Below are 18388 nucleotides of genomic sequence, written 5' to 3'. Positions count from 1 at the left end.
AAAAGTTCAATACATTTTACGATGCTTATCCCAGAAATAAGCAGTGGATTTTCCCCAAGTCGCTTTAATTATGGCTTATGGACTTTTCCTTTAGGAAGCTATCCAAACCTTTTTTAAACCCCGCTAAGCTAACTGCTTTTACTACATTCTCTGGCAATGAATTCCAGAGTTTAATTACACGTTGAGTGAAGAAACATTTTCTACGATTCATTTTAAATTTACTACTTTGCAGCTTCATTGTGTGAACCCTAGTCCTAGTATTTTTGGAAAGAGCAAACAAGTGATTCACGTCTACCCGTTCCATTCCACTCATTATTTTATAGACTTCTATCATATCTTCCCTCAGCCGTCTTTTCTCCAAGCTGAAGAGCCCTAGCCGCTTTACCCTTTCCTCAAAGGGAAGTCGTTCCACCTCCTTTATCATTTTCATCACCCTTCTCTGTACCTTTCCTAATTCCACTATATCCTTTTTGAGATGTAGTGACCAGAATTGAACACAATATTCGAGGTGTGGTCGCACCATGAAGCAACACAAAGGTATGATAACATCCTCATTTTTGTTTTCCATTCCTTTCCTAATAATACCTAACATTCTATTTGCTTTCTTAGCCGCTGCCAAACACTGAGCAGAAGCTTCAACGTATCATCAACGATGACATCTAGATCCCTTTCCTGGTCAGTGACTCCTAATGTGGAACCTTATGTTATGCAGCTATAGTTCGGGTTCCTCTTTCCCACATTCATCACTTTGCACTTGCTCACATCAAACGTCATCTGCCATTTAGACGCCCAGTCTCCCAGTCTCATAAGGTCCTCTTGTAATTTTCCACAATCTTCTCGTGATTTAATGACTTTGAATAACTTTGTGTCATCAGCAAATTTAATTACCTCACTAGTTACTCCCATCTCTAGATTATTTATAAACATCTTAAAAAGCAGCGCAGTCCCAGAACAGACCCCTGGGGAACCACACTATCTACCTTTCTCCATTGAGAATACTGACCATTTAACACTACTTTCTGTTTTCTTTTAACCAGTTTTTAATTCACAATAAAACACTACCTCCTATACCATGATGCCTTTTGAAAATCCAGCTACACAATATTGACCGGCTCAACTTTATCCGTGTGTTTGTTCACCCCTTCAAAGAAATGTAATAGTTTGGTGAGGCAAGATTTTCCTTCACTAAATCCATGTTGGCTTTGTCTCATTAATCCATGCTTTTGAATATGCTCTGTATTTTTGTTCTTTATAATATTTTCTACCATTTTGCCCGGCACTGACGTCAGGCTCACTAGTCTATAATTTCCTGGATCACTTCTGGAACCTTTTTAAAAAATCGGATTTACATTGGCCACCCTCCAATCTTCCGGTACCAGGCTTGATTTTAAAGATAAATTACATATTACTAATAATAGTTCTGCAAGTTCATTTTTCAATCCGTACTCTGGGATGAATACCATCCGGTCCAGGCGATTTGCTACTCTTCAATTTGTCAAATTGCGCCAGGTTTATAGAGATTTCTTTCAGTTTGTCAGTATCTCTCCCAAATCTTCATCGGTGAGGACTGAAGCAAATAATTCATTTAATCTCTCTGCCATGGCTTTGTCTTCCCTGAGTGCCCCTTTTACCCCTCAGTCAGCTACCAGTCCAACCAATTCTTTTGCTTTTTACTCTGTATTTTTGCCTCCTACGCAATCTTTTTTTCAGACCCTCTTTGCCTTCGTTATTAGCGCTTTGCATTTGACTTGACATTCCATATGCTGGTTCTGATTATTTTCAGTCGGATCCTTCTTCCATTTTCTGAACGCTTTTCTTTTAACTCTAATAGCTTTCTTCACCTCATTTTTTAACCATGCCTGCTGTCATGTGGTCTTCCTTCCTCCTTTTTTAATACATGGAATATATTTGGTCTGGGCTTCCAGGACGGTATTTTTCAACAGCATCCACACCTGATGTACATTTTTGACCTTCACAGCTGCTGCTCTAATTTTTTTTTCACTGTTCTTCTCATTTTATCATAGCCTCCTTTTTGAAAGTTAAATGCTTACATGTTAGATTTCCTGTGTGTATTTACTCCAAAGCCAATATCAAATCTGATCATATTATGATCACTGTTATCAAGTGGCCCCAGCACCATTACCTCCTGCACCAGATCATGCGCTCCACTAAGGACTAGGTCTAGAATTTTTCCTTCTCTTGTTGGCTCCTTTCCATCTACTCCATAAAGCAGTCCTTGATTCCATCACGGAATTTTATCTCCCTAGCTTGCCCTGATGTTACATAAACCCAGTCAAAATCGGGGTAATTGAAATCACCCATTATTGTGTTGCCCAGTTTGTTAGACTCCCTAATTTCCGATAACATTTCTACATCCGTCTGTTCATCCTGGCCAGGTGGACGGTAGTACACTCCTATCACTATCCTTTTCCCCTTTACACACGGAATTTCAATATGAACATAAGTCAACTCCAACAGAAGGTAACTTCTCCACTGAAGATCAATGCCAAGCGAACAAGTGAAGAAAAACAACCTCTCTTAGATGGTGTCCTTAAAACAGCTCTTTATTAAAAAAACAGTAAACAAAAAAGCGACCCAACACAAGTCGTGTTTCGGCCCTACCGGCCTGCATCAGGGGTCTAGGAATATTGTAAAGCAGTATATTTTCCTACAGCGGCTGGATTGCAGTCAAACACCTATGTGGTATGTATATCGGTGGCGTCTCTTTGGATTAATTGTTCTCAGATAGTTGTTTTCGTTTGTTGGTTTTTTTTTGGGGGGGGGGGGGGGGGTTGAAACTCCATAACAATTAGCCAAAGTTGATTATCTACAGATAAATGAATGACAATATGCAACACTATAGTTTCTGCAAATGCACGGGAGCCCAAATTGTGATTTCTTGCACCACAGCGCATATTTACCAGTGTAAAAAGAATTCCCTCCTCAAATTTGGAAGTTATATGAACACTGGTTATCCTCGCAGCATATCTCTGGACACTAATGAGTATAGAAAGGTTGGGGAAGCTTAAGCTGACACTTTACTGAGAAGGGAAGTGGGGTGGGGGGGGGTGGGGGGAGAGGGGAGGAGCGGATGGAAAAGATAAATATTTTGGTTTATTGGACTTGTTTATGATGACTTGGCTAGTACTTCTGGTGTATTAGTAATGTTGAAACAAAGCTGATGTTATACTGAAAATAATAAAATAAATGGTTAAAAAAAAGATTAAAAAAAAAAAAAAAAGAATTCCCTCCTCCAGTCTAAATCTCAGGGTTAGGAAAAGCCAAAAGTTCAAAGGTACACGTATAGGTATAGCAGTTAATCTAGATGTTTGCTCATGTATGGTTGTGCTTTCCTTTTGATTTATGGAGTTTTTTATTTATTTTTTTATTTTGTTACTTTTGTACCCCGCGCTTTCCCACTCATGGCAGGCTCATCTGTTTTTACTTTTTTTCATTTGTTTTTATTGTAAACCACTACGATCTTCTGCAGTAGCAGCAATATATCAAATGCCTTAATAAACCAGTGGTGTAACTACAGGGGACCACGGGAGCCTGGCCCCCCCCCCCCCAAATTGGCTCTGTGCCCCTGGGTTTGGCTGGCGGGGGTCCTCAACCCCCGCCAGCTGAAGCGTTTGTTCAGCACATGCTCAATTTCATCAAAACAAACATGCCGGACATGAGGGAACAGAGAGCAGGGCAGGCAATGTGGCGGCGCCGGAGACCAGCGCTGGACAAATGATTCAGGTCTTGGGGGTTAGAGACTCACGCCAGCCAAGGTATGTGCAGCGGTGGTAGTGGGTGGGGAGTGGCAGGGTGGTGGTGGGGGGAAGGCAGGGAGGTGGCCCAAAATGTGCCCCCTCACTTTAGGCTCTGGCCCCTTCCCACCTTGAGGTCTGGCTACGCCCCTGTAATAAATATAAACATATTGGAAAATCATGATAATTTTGTTGACTAACATAAGAACTAGCACAAAAGGAGAATATGTCTGGACCCTATAGGCCACATTGGGTGCCTGCTACTTGTACAGTACCCATGTCAGTTTTATCATTCCCTTATCATTCAACTTTATCATTAGTATTTCCCTTATCTCTTATTTGTCCTGTTTGTCTGTCCTGATTAGACTGTGAGCCCTTTTGAGCAGGGACTGTCTCTTCATGCTCAAGTGTACAGCGCTGCGTATGTCTAGTAGCGCTACAGAAATGATAAGTAGTAGTAGTAGTCTTTGGGATTCCGGAATCCTGCTATTATTTGGGTTCCGGAATCTTGCTACTCTTTGGGATTCCAGAATCTTGCTACTCTTTGTCCTTATTCCTTGTTTGTCCTGTTTGTCTGTCCTAATTAGATTGTATGCTCTGTCGAGCAGGGACTGTCTCTTCATGTTCAAGTGTACAGCGCTGCGTATGTCTAGTAGCGCTATAGAAATGATAAGTAGTAGTAGTAGTCTTTGGGATTCCGGAATCTTGCTATTATTTAGGTTCCGGAATCTTGCTACTCTTTGGGACTCTACACAGAAGCTTGCTACTCTTTGGGATTCCGGAATCTTGCTACTCTTTGGGATTCCAGAATCTTGCTACTCATTGGGATTCCGGAATCTTGCTACCCTTTGTCCTTATCCCTTATTTGTCCTGTCTGTCCTAATTAGATTGTAAGCTCTGTGGAGCAGGGACTGTCTCTTCATGTTCAAGTGTACAGCGCTGCGTACGTCTAGTAGCGCTATAGAAATGATAAGTAATAGTAGTAGTCTTCTTCAAAAGCATGAAGAGATCTGTATGGGATGAAAATTCAAGCACAATACAGAAAAATTCCCTGGAAAACAGCCCCAAATTTTTCAATCCTGCACCCTCCCTTTTACTCAAACAAAAATTTCCAAAAAACCACATCATGAACTTACCTTCATCATAGGGTAACGGCAAATGCTTGAGCACCTGTGGCGTCCACCAAAACGTATAGCTATGGAAAAACCAAATCAGAATAGGTGAACTAGAATACAGTAGTAGTTTGCCTTTCTTTCTGCCACATCAATTCCAGAGCTGAGTTTCTGGACGTCATGGCTAAACATCAGGTAGATGTTACAATATTAACAACATTTTGTGATGACACAAATACGTGAAATATTGTGAAGAGAGCATATTTTCAGACAGATGCCTTACTAACTGAGTGGAAGTGTCTTGCCACTGAAACTCTCACTAAGAAATCAGAAGGTACTACAGGCTACTGCTTTTCCTATCCACAAATCTGCAGGATCACTCTTGTCCAGAGCAGCAGAATTAAACTAATGACAAGACATCAAATTCAAATCCAGCTTTTCTGCTGATTTTCTTTGTGCCCTAATTAGCTACAAAATATTAATCATACCTACTGAGCATAAAACGTTTAGAAAAAGGTGATTTTCAAACCAAAAAGATTAGACGTTTTTCAGCTTTGAAAATGGCTATGTTCATCATTCAATTTTTGGACGTTTCTAACAAAATGTCCAAAATTGGACTTGGATGTTTTATCGAAACTGCCCCTCATAATGTTCCAAATTATGCCAGCTATATGTGGAAGTTATACAATTGCTGCTGGCCATGTGTAAGTGCCACAGAAACAAAAGGGGTTCGCAGTTTCCACAAAGATTCAACAACAGAAGGAAGTGGAAAACACAACTTCAAGAGATCAATCCGAGACACCAGGGTGAGATGTAGGGTCCTAATAAAGTTTTTCATGTGTAAGTGCCGGCAGACATACAAGGAAACTGCTCTTTTTGTGTGAAGGTAAATTTGTGGAAAGGTTGCCCCCACTGTACATGCTTATATGTATTTTGCACAAGGCTCCATGTTCAGCAGAGGCTTTTGTAAAATATACGAGGAATTAATGTCTCAATTCAGACAAAACAGAGGTTTATATGTGTGCTATTACTTTCAAAACACAACAGCAGCTCATGCACTGTCCTAAGCTGTGCCGGAGTCCTCCAACTGTTGCCAGTGGGGGGTAGTGCTTCAATATTGTGTTTTCAATCACTAGGACAGGCAAGTTCTCTGGAGTCCAGAAGAGCTTGCCTGTCCCTCACTACTGAAAATGTGATAGTAAAACATTGCCCCCCACTGGTAGGGCTGTGGTGGAAGATACCGCACAGCTCAGAGGGAACTGTAGCTACATAAGATCAGTGGTGTAGCTACGTGGGGTCACGGGGGCCTGGGGCCCCCCCCAAATTTGCTCTGGGCCCCTGGTTGGCTGGCTGGGTCCCCAATCCCCGCCAGCTGGTCCGCGGTACCGCCGCCACATTGCCTGCCCTGCTCTCTCTTCCCCGCACATCCGGCACACTGAAATTGAGCAGTTTCACTACAAGGAGCATGCAGGACGTGAGGGAAAGAGACAGCAGGGCAGGCAATGTGGCGGCGCCGGAGACCAGTGCTGGATGAAGTCTTCAGCTGGCGGGGTTGTGGACCCCCGCCAGCCAAGGTATTTGCAGTGGCGGTGCTTCAGCTGGTGGGGGTTGGGGACCCCCGACACCGAAGATGGCGGCAGTGGAGGGGTGGCGGCAGTGGGGCAGCAACCAAAATGTGCCTCCCCCCAACTTGTGGCTCTGGCCTCCTCCCACCTCGAGGTCTGGCTAAGCCCCTGCATGAGATTCTTGGAGGAAAGGAGAAACAGGGGTGATATGATACAGACGTTCAAATATTTGAAGGGTATTAATCTGCAAACTAACCTTTTCCGGAGATGCGAAGGAGGTAGAACGAGAGGACATGAAATGAGATTGAAGGGGGGCAGACTCAAGAAAAATGTCAGGAAGTATTTTTTCACGGAGAGAGTGGTAGATACTTGGAATGCCCTCCCGCGGGAGGTGGTGGAGAGGAAAACGGTAACGGAATTCAAACATGCGTGGGATAAACATAAAGGAATCCTCCTCAGAAGGAATGGATCCTAAGCAGCTTAGACGAGATTGGGTGGCAAAGCCGGTGGCGGGAGACGGAGATGGTGCTGGGCAGACTTATACGGTCTGTGCCCTGAAGAGCAAAGGTACAAATCAAAGTAGGGTATACACAAAAAGTAGCACATATGAGTTTATCTTGTTGGGCAGACTGGATGGACCGTGCAGGTCTTTTTCTGCCGTCATCTACTATGTTACTATGTAAATGCTTTTATCAAATATTATTACACCTTCTGAAAATTACAGAAGAACAGCATAAGAGAAAATACCTTCTTTTGCTCTGCAACAGCTTCATCGTGTTTTTGTGATGCAGGTAAAAATCGGTGGGAAGCTCCCAGAGGTGAGGTTTACCCTCAGCTGGTTGGAACATGCCCAAAAAAAGATTAATGGAGTCTTGTCTGTCAGCATCTAGAAAACAGTTATGCTTTGGTTAATATATTGGCTCAGCGTCACTGGCAAAGACGAGAATGATTTCACAAGCAGATTCAAGGGAAAATACCTAAACAGGAGGAAGGGTAAAGAAATCAAAGCACAATCTGACTCGCTCATGCTGTTTATTACAAAAGGAAAGACAATTCAAAAGTTCATAATTTAAACCATGCATTTCCATGTAAGCTACAGTGCTGCAGTCTTTATAAGAAGATATTCTCATCATGTTTTCCAACTTCTATAAAATCCACTATTGGTAATATTTTTTTGGGGTTAAGCTCTGGAACTTGTTGCTGGAAGATATGGTAACAACAGTTAGCATATCTGGGTTTAAAAAAAGGTTTGCAGAAGTTCCTGGAGTAAATGTCCATAGAATGTTATTGAGATGGACATGGGGAAGCCACTGCTTGCCCTGGGATTGGTAGAATGTTGCTACCCTCTGAGATTCTGCATGGAATCTTTTACTCTTTAGGATTCCAGAATTTTGCTATTCTTTGGGGTTCTACATGGAATGTTGCTACCCTCTGAGATTCTGCACGGAATCTTTTACTCTTTAGGATTCCAGAATTTTGCTATTCTTTGGGGTTCTACGTGGAATGTTGCTACCCTTTGAGATTCTGCATGGAATCTTTTACTGTTTAGGATTCCAGAACTTTGCTGTTCTTTGGGATTCTGCATGGAATGTTGCTACTATTTGGGTTTCTGCCAGGTACTTGTGACCTGACTTGGCCACTGTTGGAAACAGGATACTGGACTGGATGGACCATTGGTCTGACCCAGAATGACTTTTCTTATATTCTTATGTTTCTATGAAGCCAGAGTATATAGAAAGACAGCAGTGCAGAAAGATGTGTGTGCATAATTTTTGATTTTTTGCCCTTAGGTCATGGCCTAAGAATACTAAGTAATTTCTTCAAATTCTTCATAAGAGGACTTATTTCACCATGAGGAAACAGTAAATCAAATTAAATAAACAATAAACATATGAAGTACAGCTCGTGAAATTCTTTCCTGCATGTATGTTTCTGTGTGTGTGTGTGTAACCTGGAGGGGAAAAGGAGAAGCGCAATCAGAATGAAGTGAAATCCAAACATCCCAATGCTTTGAGAATAATAATAACATGAAATGAAGTGTGGGAGGTCATTTTTATAAAAGATTACCTATGCGTGAAGGCCCCCTAGGGAGCTTTCTTAATTTTTTTAATATACATAGAAACCTGTGAGACTAGAAGGCATATTTTTCAAAGCACTTAGACCTACATAGTTCCATAGGTTATTACGGGGCTCATTTTCAAGAGAAAAACGTCCAAAAAGTGACATAAATCTGCACTGGCCGTTTTTCTCAAAAAAAAAAAAACGTCAAACTGGTATTTTCAAAACCAGGTTTTAGATGTTTCCTATGAAGTCCGTCAGAAGTGCATTCAAATCACAAGGAGGCGTGTCAGAGGCAGGATCTGGGCATTCCTAACACTTGGACGTTTTTTTTTGCCATAATGAAACAAAACAAAAACATCCAGCGCTATAAGTTGGACATTTTGGTCCAGACCTGCTTATGCTACGACCTTTGCATACAAAAGCACACAGTTTTGGAATGCGCTACCCAAAACCCTGAAAACCATGAACAATCTAACCAGCTTCCGCAAAGCTCTGAAAACACACCTCTTTAACAAAGCTTACAATAACCACCCTCAATGATACAATTCTTCCCCCAAATCACCCAAACACACCTAAAACATTTCTCACACAACCTACCCAACATCAGCCCATCTATCACCTCTCTTACCTCAGCTTATGATCACTGTATTTAAATCATGTACTGACTTTATCATAACCTTACTCTGTAAGCCACATTGAGCCTGCAAAAAGGTGGGATAATGTGGGGTACAAATGCAATAAATAAATAAGGCACAAAAAGGTGCCCTAAATGACCAGATGACCACTGGAGGGAATCAAGGATGACATCCCTTTACTCCTCCAGTGGTCACTAATCCCCCCCATACCAGCCTCTATGTCAGTCTCAGATGTCATACTCAGGTCCATTACAGCAGCATGCAGGTCCCTGGAGTAATTTAGTGGTGGGTGCAGTGCACTGTAGACAGGTGGACCCAGGCCCATACTCCCTCCCCCTACCTGTTACACTTGTGGTGGAAACTGTGAACCCTCCAAACCTCAACCGAAACCCACTGTACCCACATATAGGTGCCCCCTTCACCCATAAAGGCTATTATAGTGGTGTATGGTTGGGTACACAAGGTTTTTGGTGAGTTTTGGAGGGCTCAGCTGACAAGTTAAGGGGGTAATGGTGAGATATGTGCCAGGAAGCTTTTATTTGCCGTCCACAGCACTGCCCCATTTCTCTCCTGGGATGTCTATGTGTCCAGTCTACTAAGAATGCTGGCTCCTCCTACATCCCAATGGCTTGATTTTGTGCATTTTTCAATTGGATCTTTTTTTTTTTTAATGGACCAGAAAGATAAATGCAAAGAGCACAAAAACATCTAGAAAATAGCCAATAAAAAAATTAAAAAAAAAAAAGACTTTTTTCTGTTTTGCAAGTGGCTTCATTCCCCACTTGAATTTTGGACGTTTTTAGCAAAATGTCCAAAGTTGGACTTACAAAGTACGTGGACGGGTATTTTCGATATGACGTCTAAGTGCTTTGAAAATACACCTCTATGTAACTTTGAAAATGAGTCCCAAGGTATCCAAATGGCAGATGAGACTGAAAGTGGACATGACTCTGTCTGTGCTCTCTCCAAATCAGGGGCGTAGCTACGTAGGGCCACGGGGGCATGGACCCCCACAGATTACGCCCTGGCCCCCTCTGGCCCCCTCTACATTTGACCCCCCCCTGCCCTTCCTTATATTCCGCTAAGTTCGAAAGAGATTCTAAGCGGATTACAAACAATAAGTATTTCTTCGGGAGAATATACAATTGCAACTAAAAAAAAATCTCTCTCATCAAATGCGTATCTTAAACGTTTATTACAGCTGCATATCTAGCATATTGAAAGTAAAAACCATCTTTCTCATCAAACAAAAAAAGACTTTAAAGCTTTCCTGAAGGAACAATGCTGTGTTATTTTCCAAATTTCTAAAGGCAGTATGTCCAAAACCTAACTCTCTTTAAAAAAGGAACTCTCTAGCATGGATTTCTTCTGAACACCCTTAAAGGACGGATAGTTTAATTTCAAACAACGTTTCGTTCTACCTGAGGAAAAAGATGATGGGAAATACAGAGTGCAGTATGAAAGTTCTGACTCTTATCCATCAGGTGATTTACGCTAAAATGCCATGGTATTTGGAAGGATTAGTACTTTGTCTAGAAGGATGTTAAGATCTAATTGTACTATATATTTAGCTTTAGGATTAGTGTCCGCTGTGCTACAAGATCATCAGCATTTTCAAGTGCAGGAGCGCTTATGTGGAATGCCTTCGCTGGGCAGCTGCGTTTTGAGTGCTGGTATTCTGCAATTTAAGAAGCTGTTAAAACACACAGCTTTTTGTTCATTTGAGGGGCAATGTACTGATGGGGAGTTTACATGGCAGCACTTTGATGCTATGTACGATGATGGAGGATATATATGTTTTGTAGTCTGTGTATGTTTTCATGGAAGTCGCTTAGGGTACATAAGTATCGCCATGCCGGGACAGACCAAAGGTCCATCGAGCCCAGCAACCTGTCACCGACAGCAGCCAAAAGAACAAGCAATTTGTCTCGCCCATCCTAGAAATACTGTATTATTCCCTCGTCTATTCAATAACATTCTATGGCTTTTTCCTCCAGGAAGCCGTCCAACCCTTTTTTGAAGTCCGCTAAGTTAACCGCCTTCACCACCTTTTCCGGCAGTGAATTCCAGAGTTTAACGCGTTGAGTGAAGAAACATTTCCTCCGATGCGTTTTAAATTTACCACACTGCAGCTTCATCGCATGCCCCCTTGTCCTAGTATTTTTGGAAAGCGTAAACAGACGCTCCACATTGACCCGTTCCATTCCACTCATTATCTTATTTATTTACTGCATTTGTATCCCACATTTTCCCACCTATTTGCAGGCTCAATGTGGCTTACAATACATCATGAATGGTGAAGGTATATAAGAGAATGTACATTTAGTATTACAGAAGGATCTTGGTAACATGATAATGATAACCATGACAGTAGTTTAACAAGCAAGTGTGACAGACAGTTCTGGATATCTGTATAGGAGTTCACATTTTTTTAATCTTTGTGGTATGCTTTGTTAAAGAGATGGGTCTTCAGTAGTTTACGGAAGTTAGTTAGCTCATAGATTGTTTTTAAGTTGCGCGGCAGCGCGTTCCAGAATTGAGTGCTTAGGAAGGACAATGTTGACACATGTGTTAGTTTGTATTTTAGACCTTTGCAGTTGGGGAAGTGAAGATTAAGGAATGTTCGGGATGATTTTTTAGCATTTCTGGGTGGTAAATCTATCATGTCTGACATGTAGGCTGGGGCGTCTCCGTGAATGATTTTGTGCACTAGGGTGCACAATTTGAACATGATGCCTTCTTTAAGTGGGAGCCAGTGTAGCTTCTCTCGCAGGGGTTTGGCACTTTCATATTTTGTTTTACCGAATATGAGTCTAGCTGCAGTGTTCTGAGCTGTCTTAAAGACCTCTATCATATCTCCCCTCAGCCGCCTTTTCTCCAAGCTGAAGAGCCCCAACCTCTTCAGCCTACCCTGATAGGGAAGCCGTCCCATCCCCTGTATCATCTTTGTCGCCCTTCTCTGCACCTTTTCCAATTCCACCATGTCTTTTTTGAGGTGTGGCGACCAGAATTGAACACAATACTCTAGGTTCCACGTTAGGAGTTACAGACCAAGAAAGGGATCTGGGTGTCGTCGTCGATAACACACTGAAACCTTCTGCTCAGTGTGCTGCTGCGGCTAAGAAAGCGAATAGAATGTTGGGTATTATTAGGAAAGGTATGGAAAACAGGTGTGAGGATGTTATAATGCCTTTGTATCGCTCCATGGTGCGACCGCACTTTGAGTATTGTGTTCAATTCTGGTCGCCGCATCTCAAGAAAGATATAGTAGAATTGGAAAAGGTGCAGCGAAGGGCGACTAAAATGATAGCGGGGATGGGACGACTTCCCTATGAAGAAAGACTAAGGAGGCTAGGGCTATACAGCTTGGAGAAGAGACGGCTGAGGGGAGACATGATAGAGGTATATAAAATAATGAGTGGAGTGGAACAGGTGGATGTGAAGCGTCTGTTCACGCTTTCCAAAAATACTAGGACTAGGGGGCATACGATGAAACTACAGTGTAGTAAATTTAAAACAAATCGGAGAAAAGTTTTCTTCACCCAACGTGTAATTAAACTCTGGAATTCATTGCCGGAAAATGTGGTGAAGGCGGTTAGCTTAGCAGAGTTTAAAAAGGGGTTGGACGGTTTCCTAAAGGACAAGTCCATAAACCGCTACTAAACGGACTTGGAAAAATCCAAAATTCCAGGAATAACATGTATAGAATGTTTGTACGTTTGGGAAGCTTGCCAGGTGCCCTTGGCCTGGATTGGCCGCTGTCGGGGACAGGATGCTGGGCTCGATGGACCCTTGGTCTTGTCCAGTGTGGCATTACTTATGTACTTATGATACAACGGCAGAATAATATCCTTATTTTTGTTTTCAATCCCTTTCCTAAGCGGGTTAGATGTGTTTAAAATAAATAAACAAATTGTGCATATGGTGAAGGTGCTGATAAATATATAGACATCAGTGAAATTCTCATATAAGCGTGAGTGTGAAGCGTATAGAAGTGCCCTTTAACTAAGGCGCGGGTAGCAACGCCAAATTGGCACTACTGCAGTAATTCTGAATTTGGTGCACACCGACTCCTGCAGTAGAAAATAATTTTCTATTTTCTACCACGGGGGGGGGGGGGGGGGGGGGGGGGGGGGGGGGGGGGGGGAACATTCCTGGTGGTAATCAGCAGCTGGCATGCGCGGCATGGTTACCATGCAGGTAGCGTATGAGCCCTTATCGCTAGGTCAATGGGTGGCGGTAAGGGCTCAGGCCATAAATAGGCACGTGCTACTTTGAATTTCAGCGCACGCCCATTTCCCGGGGTATTTAAAAAAAAAAAGCCCCTTTTCCCAGCCACAGTAACAAATGGCCCAGTGTGCACCCAAAAACACGCACCCACATTACCACGGGGCACTTTTTACCGCACCTTAGTAAAAGGACCCCACAGCACTTAAGAGATGATCAGAAGTGTGCTTAATCAATATATGATACAATCATAAACCGTAAAAAAGAGTTAGCAGAAGCATTATCTGTGTAGCGATGCTGGTGAACATACCGGGAAGCAGCCAAAATAAGGCAAACAGCAACAGTGAGTCTCCGCGTGTGTGACAGAGTAAATGTTTGCCTGCGTCAGTGGTGTGCTGGAGCAGGCTCTCACAGGCTCGCAAGAGCCGGTTGTTAAGTTTTTAAGAATTTTGGGAGCCGGTTGTTAAAGTAGGGCCCTCCATGGCTACTTTAACAACTGGCTCCCAAAATGTGGGCTTGGGCCCCCTGCTGAATTCTCTTTTATTTGCTGGTGGGGATGCTGAGCCCTGCCAGCCAAGTAAATAGACTACTGCTGCTCCCCGCTCCTTGTTTCCAGCTCTGGGCAGCAGGCTGGGACTTCTCCAGCATGTGAGAGAAGTTCCAGCATGCTGCTCAGAGCAAGACGGGAGTGGTGGCAGTCCATTTATTGGCTGCCAGCAAAGGTATGCCAGCGTGCCTGCATGAAGGGAGGGAGGAGAGAGAGGCAAGTGTTGCCCCCCCCCCCCCCCCACGGCCACCCCTGGCCCTTCCAAATGCAGAGCTGGCTACGTCCGGAGAAAGAGCCTGTTGTTAAAAATTTACCAACACACCCCTGGCCTGCGTGATCGTTTCTTTTCTAACTTGCACCATCATATCTACTCAAACACACTTCACATTACCCGTTTTTCAGTTTTGCCCCATCTCCATCCAAATATATGTGAACAAAACTCTTCTTCCATTCTCCCTTTAGGTGTCCCTACCTTCCTTACTTAATGCCTCCTTGTTCTCCTTTATGTTAATGGACCTACCTGCCTGATCTCTATTAATTCTGCTTCACATTAAGTAGCTCCAGTCTCTCCTTCCTTCACTCTGCAAGGTGTGAAGTGTGTCAGTCTTATAAGAACAAAACCCTGTGAGTTCTTCTTCCGTTCTCCTTTTAGGCGGTCTATCTTTGTGGTAATTAATAAGATAATGAATCTCAACGGCTTTAGCGAGAGGAAATTGACCATCCTGAATTTCCGAGGTAATGCAATGCAATGATATTTCTTTATGCTGGTTTTATTGCCTATGTGATTAAGACAGGCAATTTTCATTATAAAGTCAAATTCATATACAGTACAAGAACAGCAGCTCTGTGGCTAATTTGATCTTACTTGCAAGATAGCGGAACCTGAAAAATGGGAAGTTAAATGAATATCAAAAGGCAAAGATATAAAGGAGGGCTTCTGATTATTTGTTATACTAAATTATGAGGGTATAAATTTCCTGATGGGGAAATTGAGGTTTTGAGTTATAACCAAAAATCCCCAACAATCATCCTTCCCTGTGGGGATCTGATGATGTCACATACCAGCTGCAGTCATGGCCAGATGACATAAAGGAAGCTGGCCACCGTCATCGCAGTGTCCCTTCAAAGCAATGGGAGCTTCTGTCTTTGTTCCCAGTATGTCTCTACGCCAATTCTTAAGAGAGTTGTAAAACATTAGCACAGGCACATTCTGTATTCTCACAAGAAAACGAAATAGCAGTTCTTTCATTTCAAATCCTCCTACAGTGCTGGCAAAGCAGCACACGGCCACAACAGCAAAGGTACAAGCCCTTGCCGCTCCACGCCACGCAGGAGAAGGGAGAATAATGAAGAATGAAGAGAAGGAGGAGGCCTGGACAAGGGGGCTCTGATGCTGTTGCTTGGAAGAGGAGAGGCTGATGCTCTGCCTGGGGCTTGGTGAAAGGGGGGCAGCTCATGTTGTTGATGGGATTTGGGAAAAAAGAGAGCTGATGACTTTGCTGGAGTGTGGGGAAGAGGGGCTGATGCTTGGAAAAATGTGTGTGTGGGGGGGAGCAGATACTCTTGCTGAGGCTTTGAAAGAGGGAGCAGATGCTGCTGCTGGGGCTGAGAGAATGAGGTGTTGATGCTGTTGCTGGGGCTGAGAGAAGGGGGTGTTGTTGCTGCGGTTTAGAAAAGGGAAGCTGTTGTGGGGCTGTGGGGGGGGGAGGTCGTCGCTGGAACTGATGCTGGGGCTTGGGAACATTGATAATATGAAGAGAAATTTGCCACAGAGCAAAAACTCATAGTAATAACTTTTTCAGGTACATCAGAAGTAGAAAGCCTGTGAGGGAATCTGTGGTAAATTTAAAACGAATCAGAGAAAATTTTTCTTCACCCAACGTGTAATTAGACTCTGGAATTCGTTGCCGGAGAACGTGGTACGGGCGGTTAGCTTGACGGAGTTTAAAAAGGGGTTAGATAGATTCCTAAAGGACAAGTCCATAGACCGCTATTAAATGGACTTGGAAAAATTCCGCATTTTTAGGTATAACTTGTCTGGAATGTTTTTACGTTTGGGGAGCGTGCCAGGTGCCCTTGACCTGGATTGGCCACTGTCGGTGACAGGATGCTGGGCTAGATGGACCTTTGGTCTTTCCCAGTATGGCACTACTTATGTACTTATGTACTTAGGATCATCAAGGAGCAAAAGGGGCACAAGAAGGACAAGGCCATACTGGAGAGACCGAATGAATTCTTCGTTTCGGTCTTTACTGAATGAAATGTAAGAGATCTACATGTACCAGAAGTGGTTTTCAAGGGTGACGATGCGGAGGAACTGAAAGAAATCTCAGTGAACCTGGAAGACGTACTGAGCCAAATCGACAAATTAAAGAGTAGTAAATCACCTGGACCGAATGGTATGCAACACAGGGTACTGAAAAAAACTAAAACATGAAATCTGCTTTTTTGTGTCTTAGGCCTCTCTGGCTCCTTGTGGACATGCCTTCTCCCAAAACGCTCTCTAAGCACTGCCCAATCAAATCAGAAGTCTAATAAAATCACCAAACCTGGGAAGGACACGTATAATTAGCAGGTATTTGCAGAGATGCGACAGAGCTCACTTTCTTGCTGTCGTTCAGGTAGCAGGCATCACATGACCCCCACTTCTACTTGTATAGCTCAGACGAGGAGCAGTGCTCACAAGAACCAAGCAACAGATACAGCAGGTAAAGGGTTAATAGGGAAATCCAAACAAAGGAAGTAAGCTCTTACCATGGGCTCAGCCAGAACACACAGCAGGGAAGGAAAAAGCAAGGCACACAGAGAAGCTTAACACAGCTGCACAGCAGCTAAGTAATCAGAGAAGAAGCTGGCTTCTACAGACTCACAGAACAAACACAAAGGCAGCCAAACAACAGAGAATTCACCATGTGCCACACGTAGAGACTAAGCGGAAACAAGGTAAGCTCACAACTGAAAGAGATAATGCTAGAGCGTCCTATGCAGGCTCAGGTATGCTTAAATAGGGTCTGGCATATGATGTTAGCTGCCTTAGACGTCAGCCCAATCCCTGACATGGCCAATCAGGAGTGAGACCCAGTCACTACCCTGCCTGTCCCAGTAGGATCATAACACATGGTTCCGCACAGATGACTAATAAATAAACTGAGTGCCCTCAGTATGGGCCCTAAAGTGACTGACTGGGTTAGAAACTGGTTGAGTGGCAAAAGGAGGTCATTCTGATTACCAGTGGTGTGCCGCATGGTTCGGTTCTTCGGCCCGTTCTTTTTAACATTTTTATATGTGATATTGTTGAAGTGCTGTCTGGTAAGGTTTGCCTCTTTGCGGATGATACCAAAATCTGCAGTAGGGTAAACACCCCTGAAGGTGTGGATAACATGAGGAAGGACTTAAAGAAGCTAGAGAAATAGCCTGGCCTTTGGCAGTTAAGATTTAATGTTAAAAGGAGAGGAACAGCCAGCAGGAAAAAGGAGGCTTGGGGAAATCCACTATTTCTGGGGTAAGCAGTATAAAATGGTTCTTCTTCCCCAGATCAAGAAGAATGGACACACCTGACTCATAGTAACATAGTAGATGACAGCAGAGAAAGACCTGTAGGTCCATCCAACAAGATAAACTCATATGTGCTACTTTAAGTGTATACCTGACCTTGATTTGTATCTACCATTTTCAGGGCACAGACCGTAAATCTGCCCAGTACTAGCCCCACCTCCCAACCACTAGCCCCGCCTCCCCTCACCGGCTCTGCCACCCAATCTCCTCTAAGCTTCTGAGGTTCCATTCCTTCTGAACAGGATTCCTTTATGTTTATCCTATGCATTTTTGAATTCCGTTACCGTTTTCATCTCCACCACCTCCCGCGGGAGGGCATTCCAAGTATCCACCACTCTCTCCGTGAAAAAATACTTTCTGACATTTTTCTTGAGTCTGCCCCCCTTCAATCTCATTTCATGTCCTCTAGTTCTACCGCCTTCCCGCCTCCGGAAAAGGTTTCTTTGTGGATTGATACCTTTCAAATATCTGAACGTCTGTATCATGTCACCCCTGTTTCTCCTTTCCTCCAGGGTATACATATGTTCAGGTCAGCAAGTCTCGTATGCTTTCTAATATCTGATGATTCATTGTGTATGTGGGGTTTTTTTCCTATGGGACAGAGGGATTTGGGGGGAGGGGGGTCTTTCTTTTATCCTCTCCTCTCAGATTTGGGAAACAGGACCTTGCTGGAGTGCCTGCTGGAGGTGGTCTGGAGGTGGGAAAGGGGGTATTTTCTGTATTTTGTACTCGTTATGGAACTGCTGTCTGTACTGTTATTCGTGGTTGGAACACCAACAAAATAATTTATTAATAAAACTTTAGCGTTACATCACCATGTGTGATCTGCAGTTCTGTACTGCTGACAAAATAAATTCAGATATTTTCCACTAGAAATCTGATATGCATTTCATCACCTCATGCTCCAGTGTAACACATTTCTGAGAATTTG

The 18388-nt window shown here is 43.3% G+C and overlaps 1 protein-coding gene across 1 annotated transcript in view; it reads right to left on the bottom strand.

The window, feature by feature from the left end:
• FIG4 (FIG4 phosphoinositide 5-phosphatase) overlaps positions 1–18388 on the bottom strand; it is a 416571-nt gene that overhangs the window by 208032 nt on the left and 190151 nt on the right. The window contains 2 exon segments of the mRNA XM_030199197.1: positions 4892–4950; positions 7180–7318. Of these exon segments, the coding sequence (XP_030055057.1) occupies positions 4892–4950; positions 7180–7318 (198 nt within the window).

Source organism: Microcaecilia unicolor, chromosome 3, assembly GCF_901765095.1.
Source record: "Microcaecilia unicolor chromosome 3, aMicUni1.1, whole genome shotgun sequence".
Taxonomy (NCBI): Eukaryota; Metazoa; Chordata; class Amphibia; order Gymnophiona; family Siphonopidae; genus Microcaecilia; species Microcaecilia unicolor.
The sequence above is the reverse complement of the archived record's forward strand: the minus strand, read 5'-3'. Positions and strand labels throughout refer to the sequence as shown.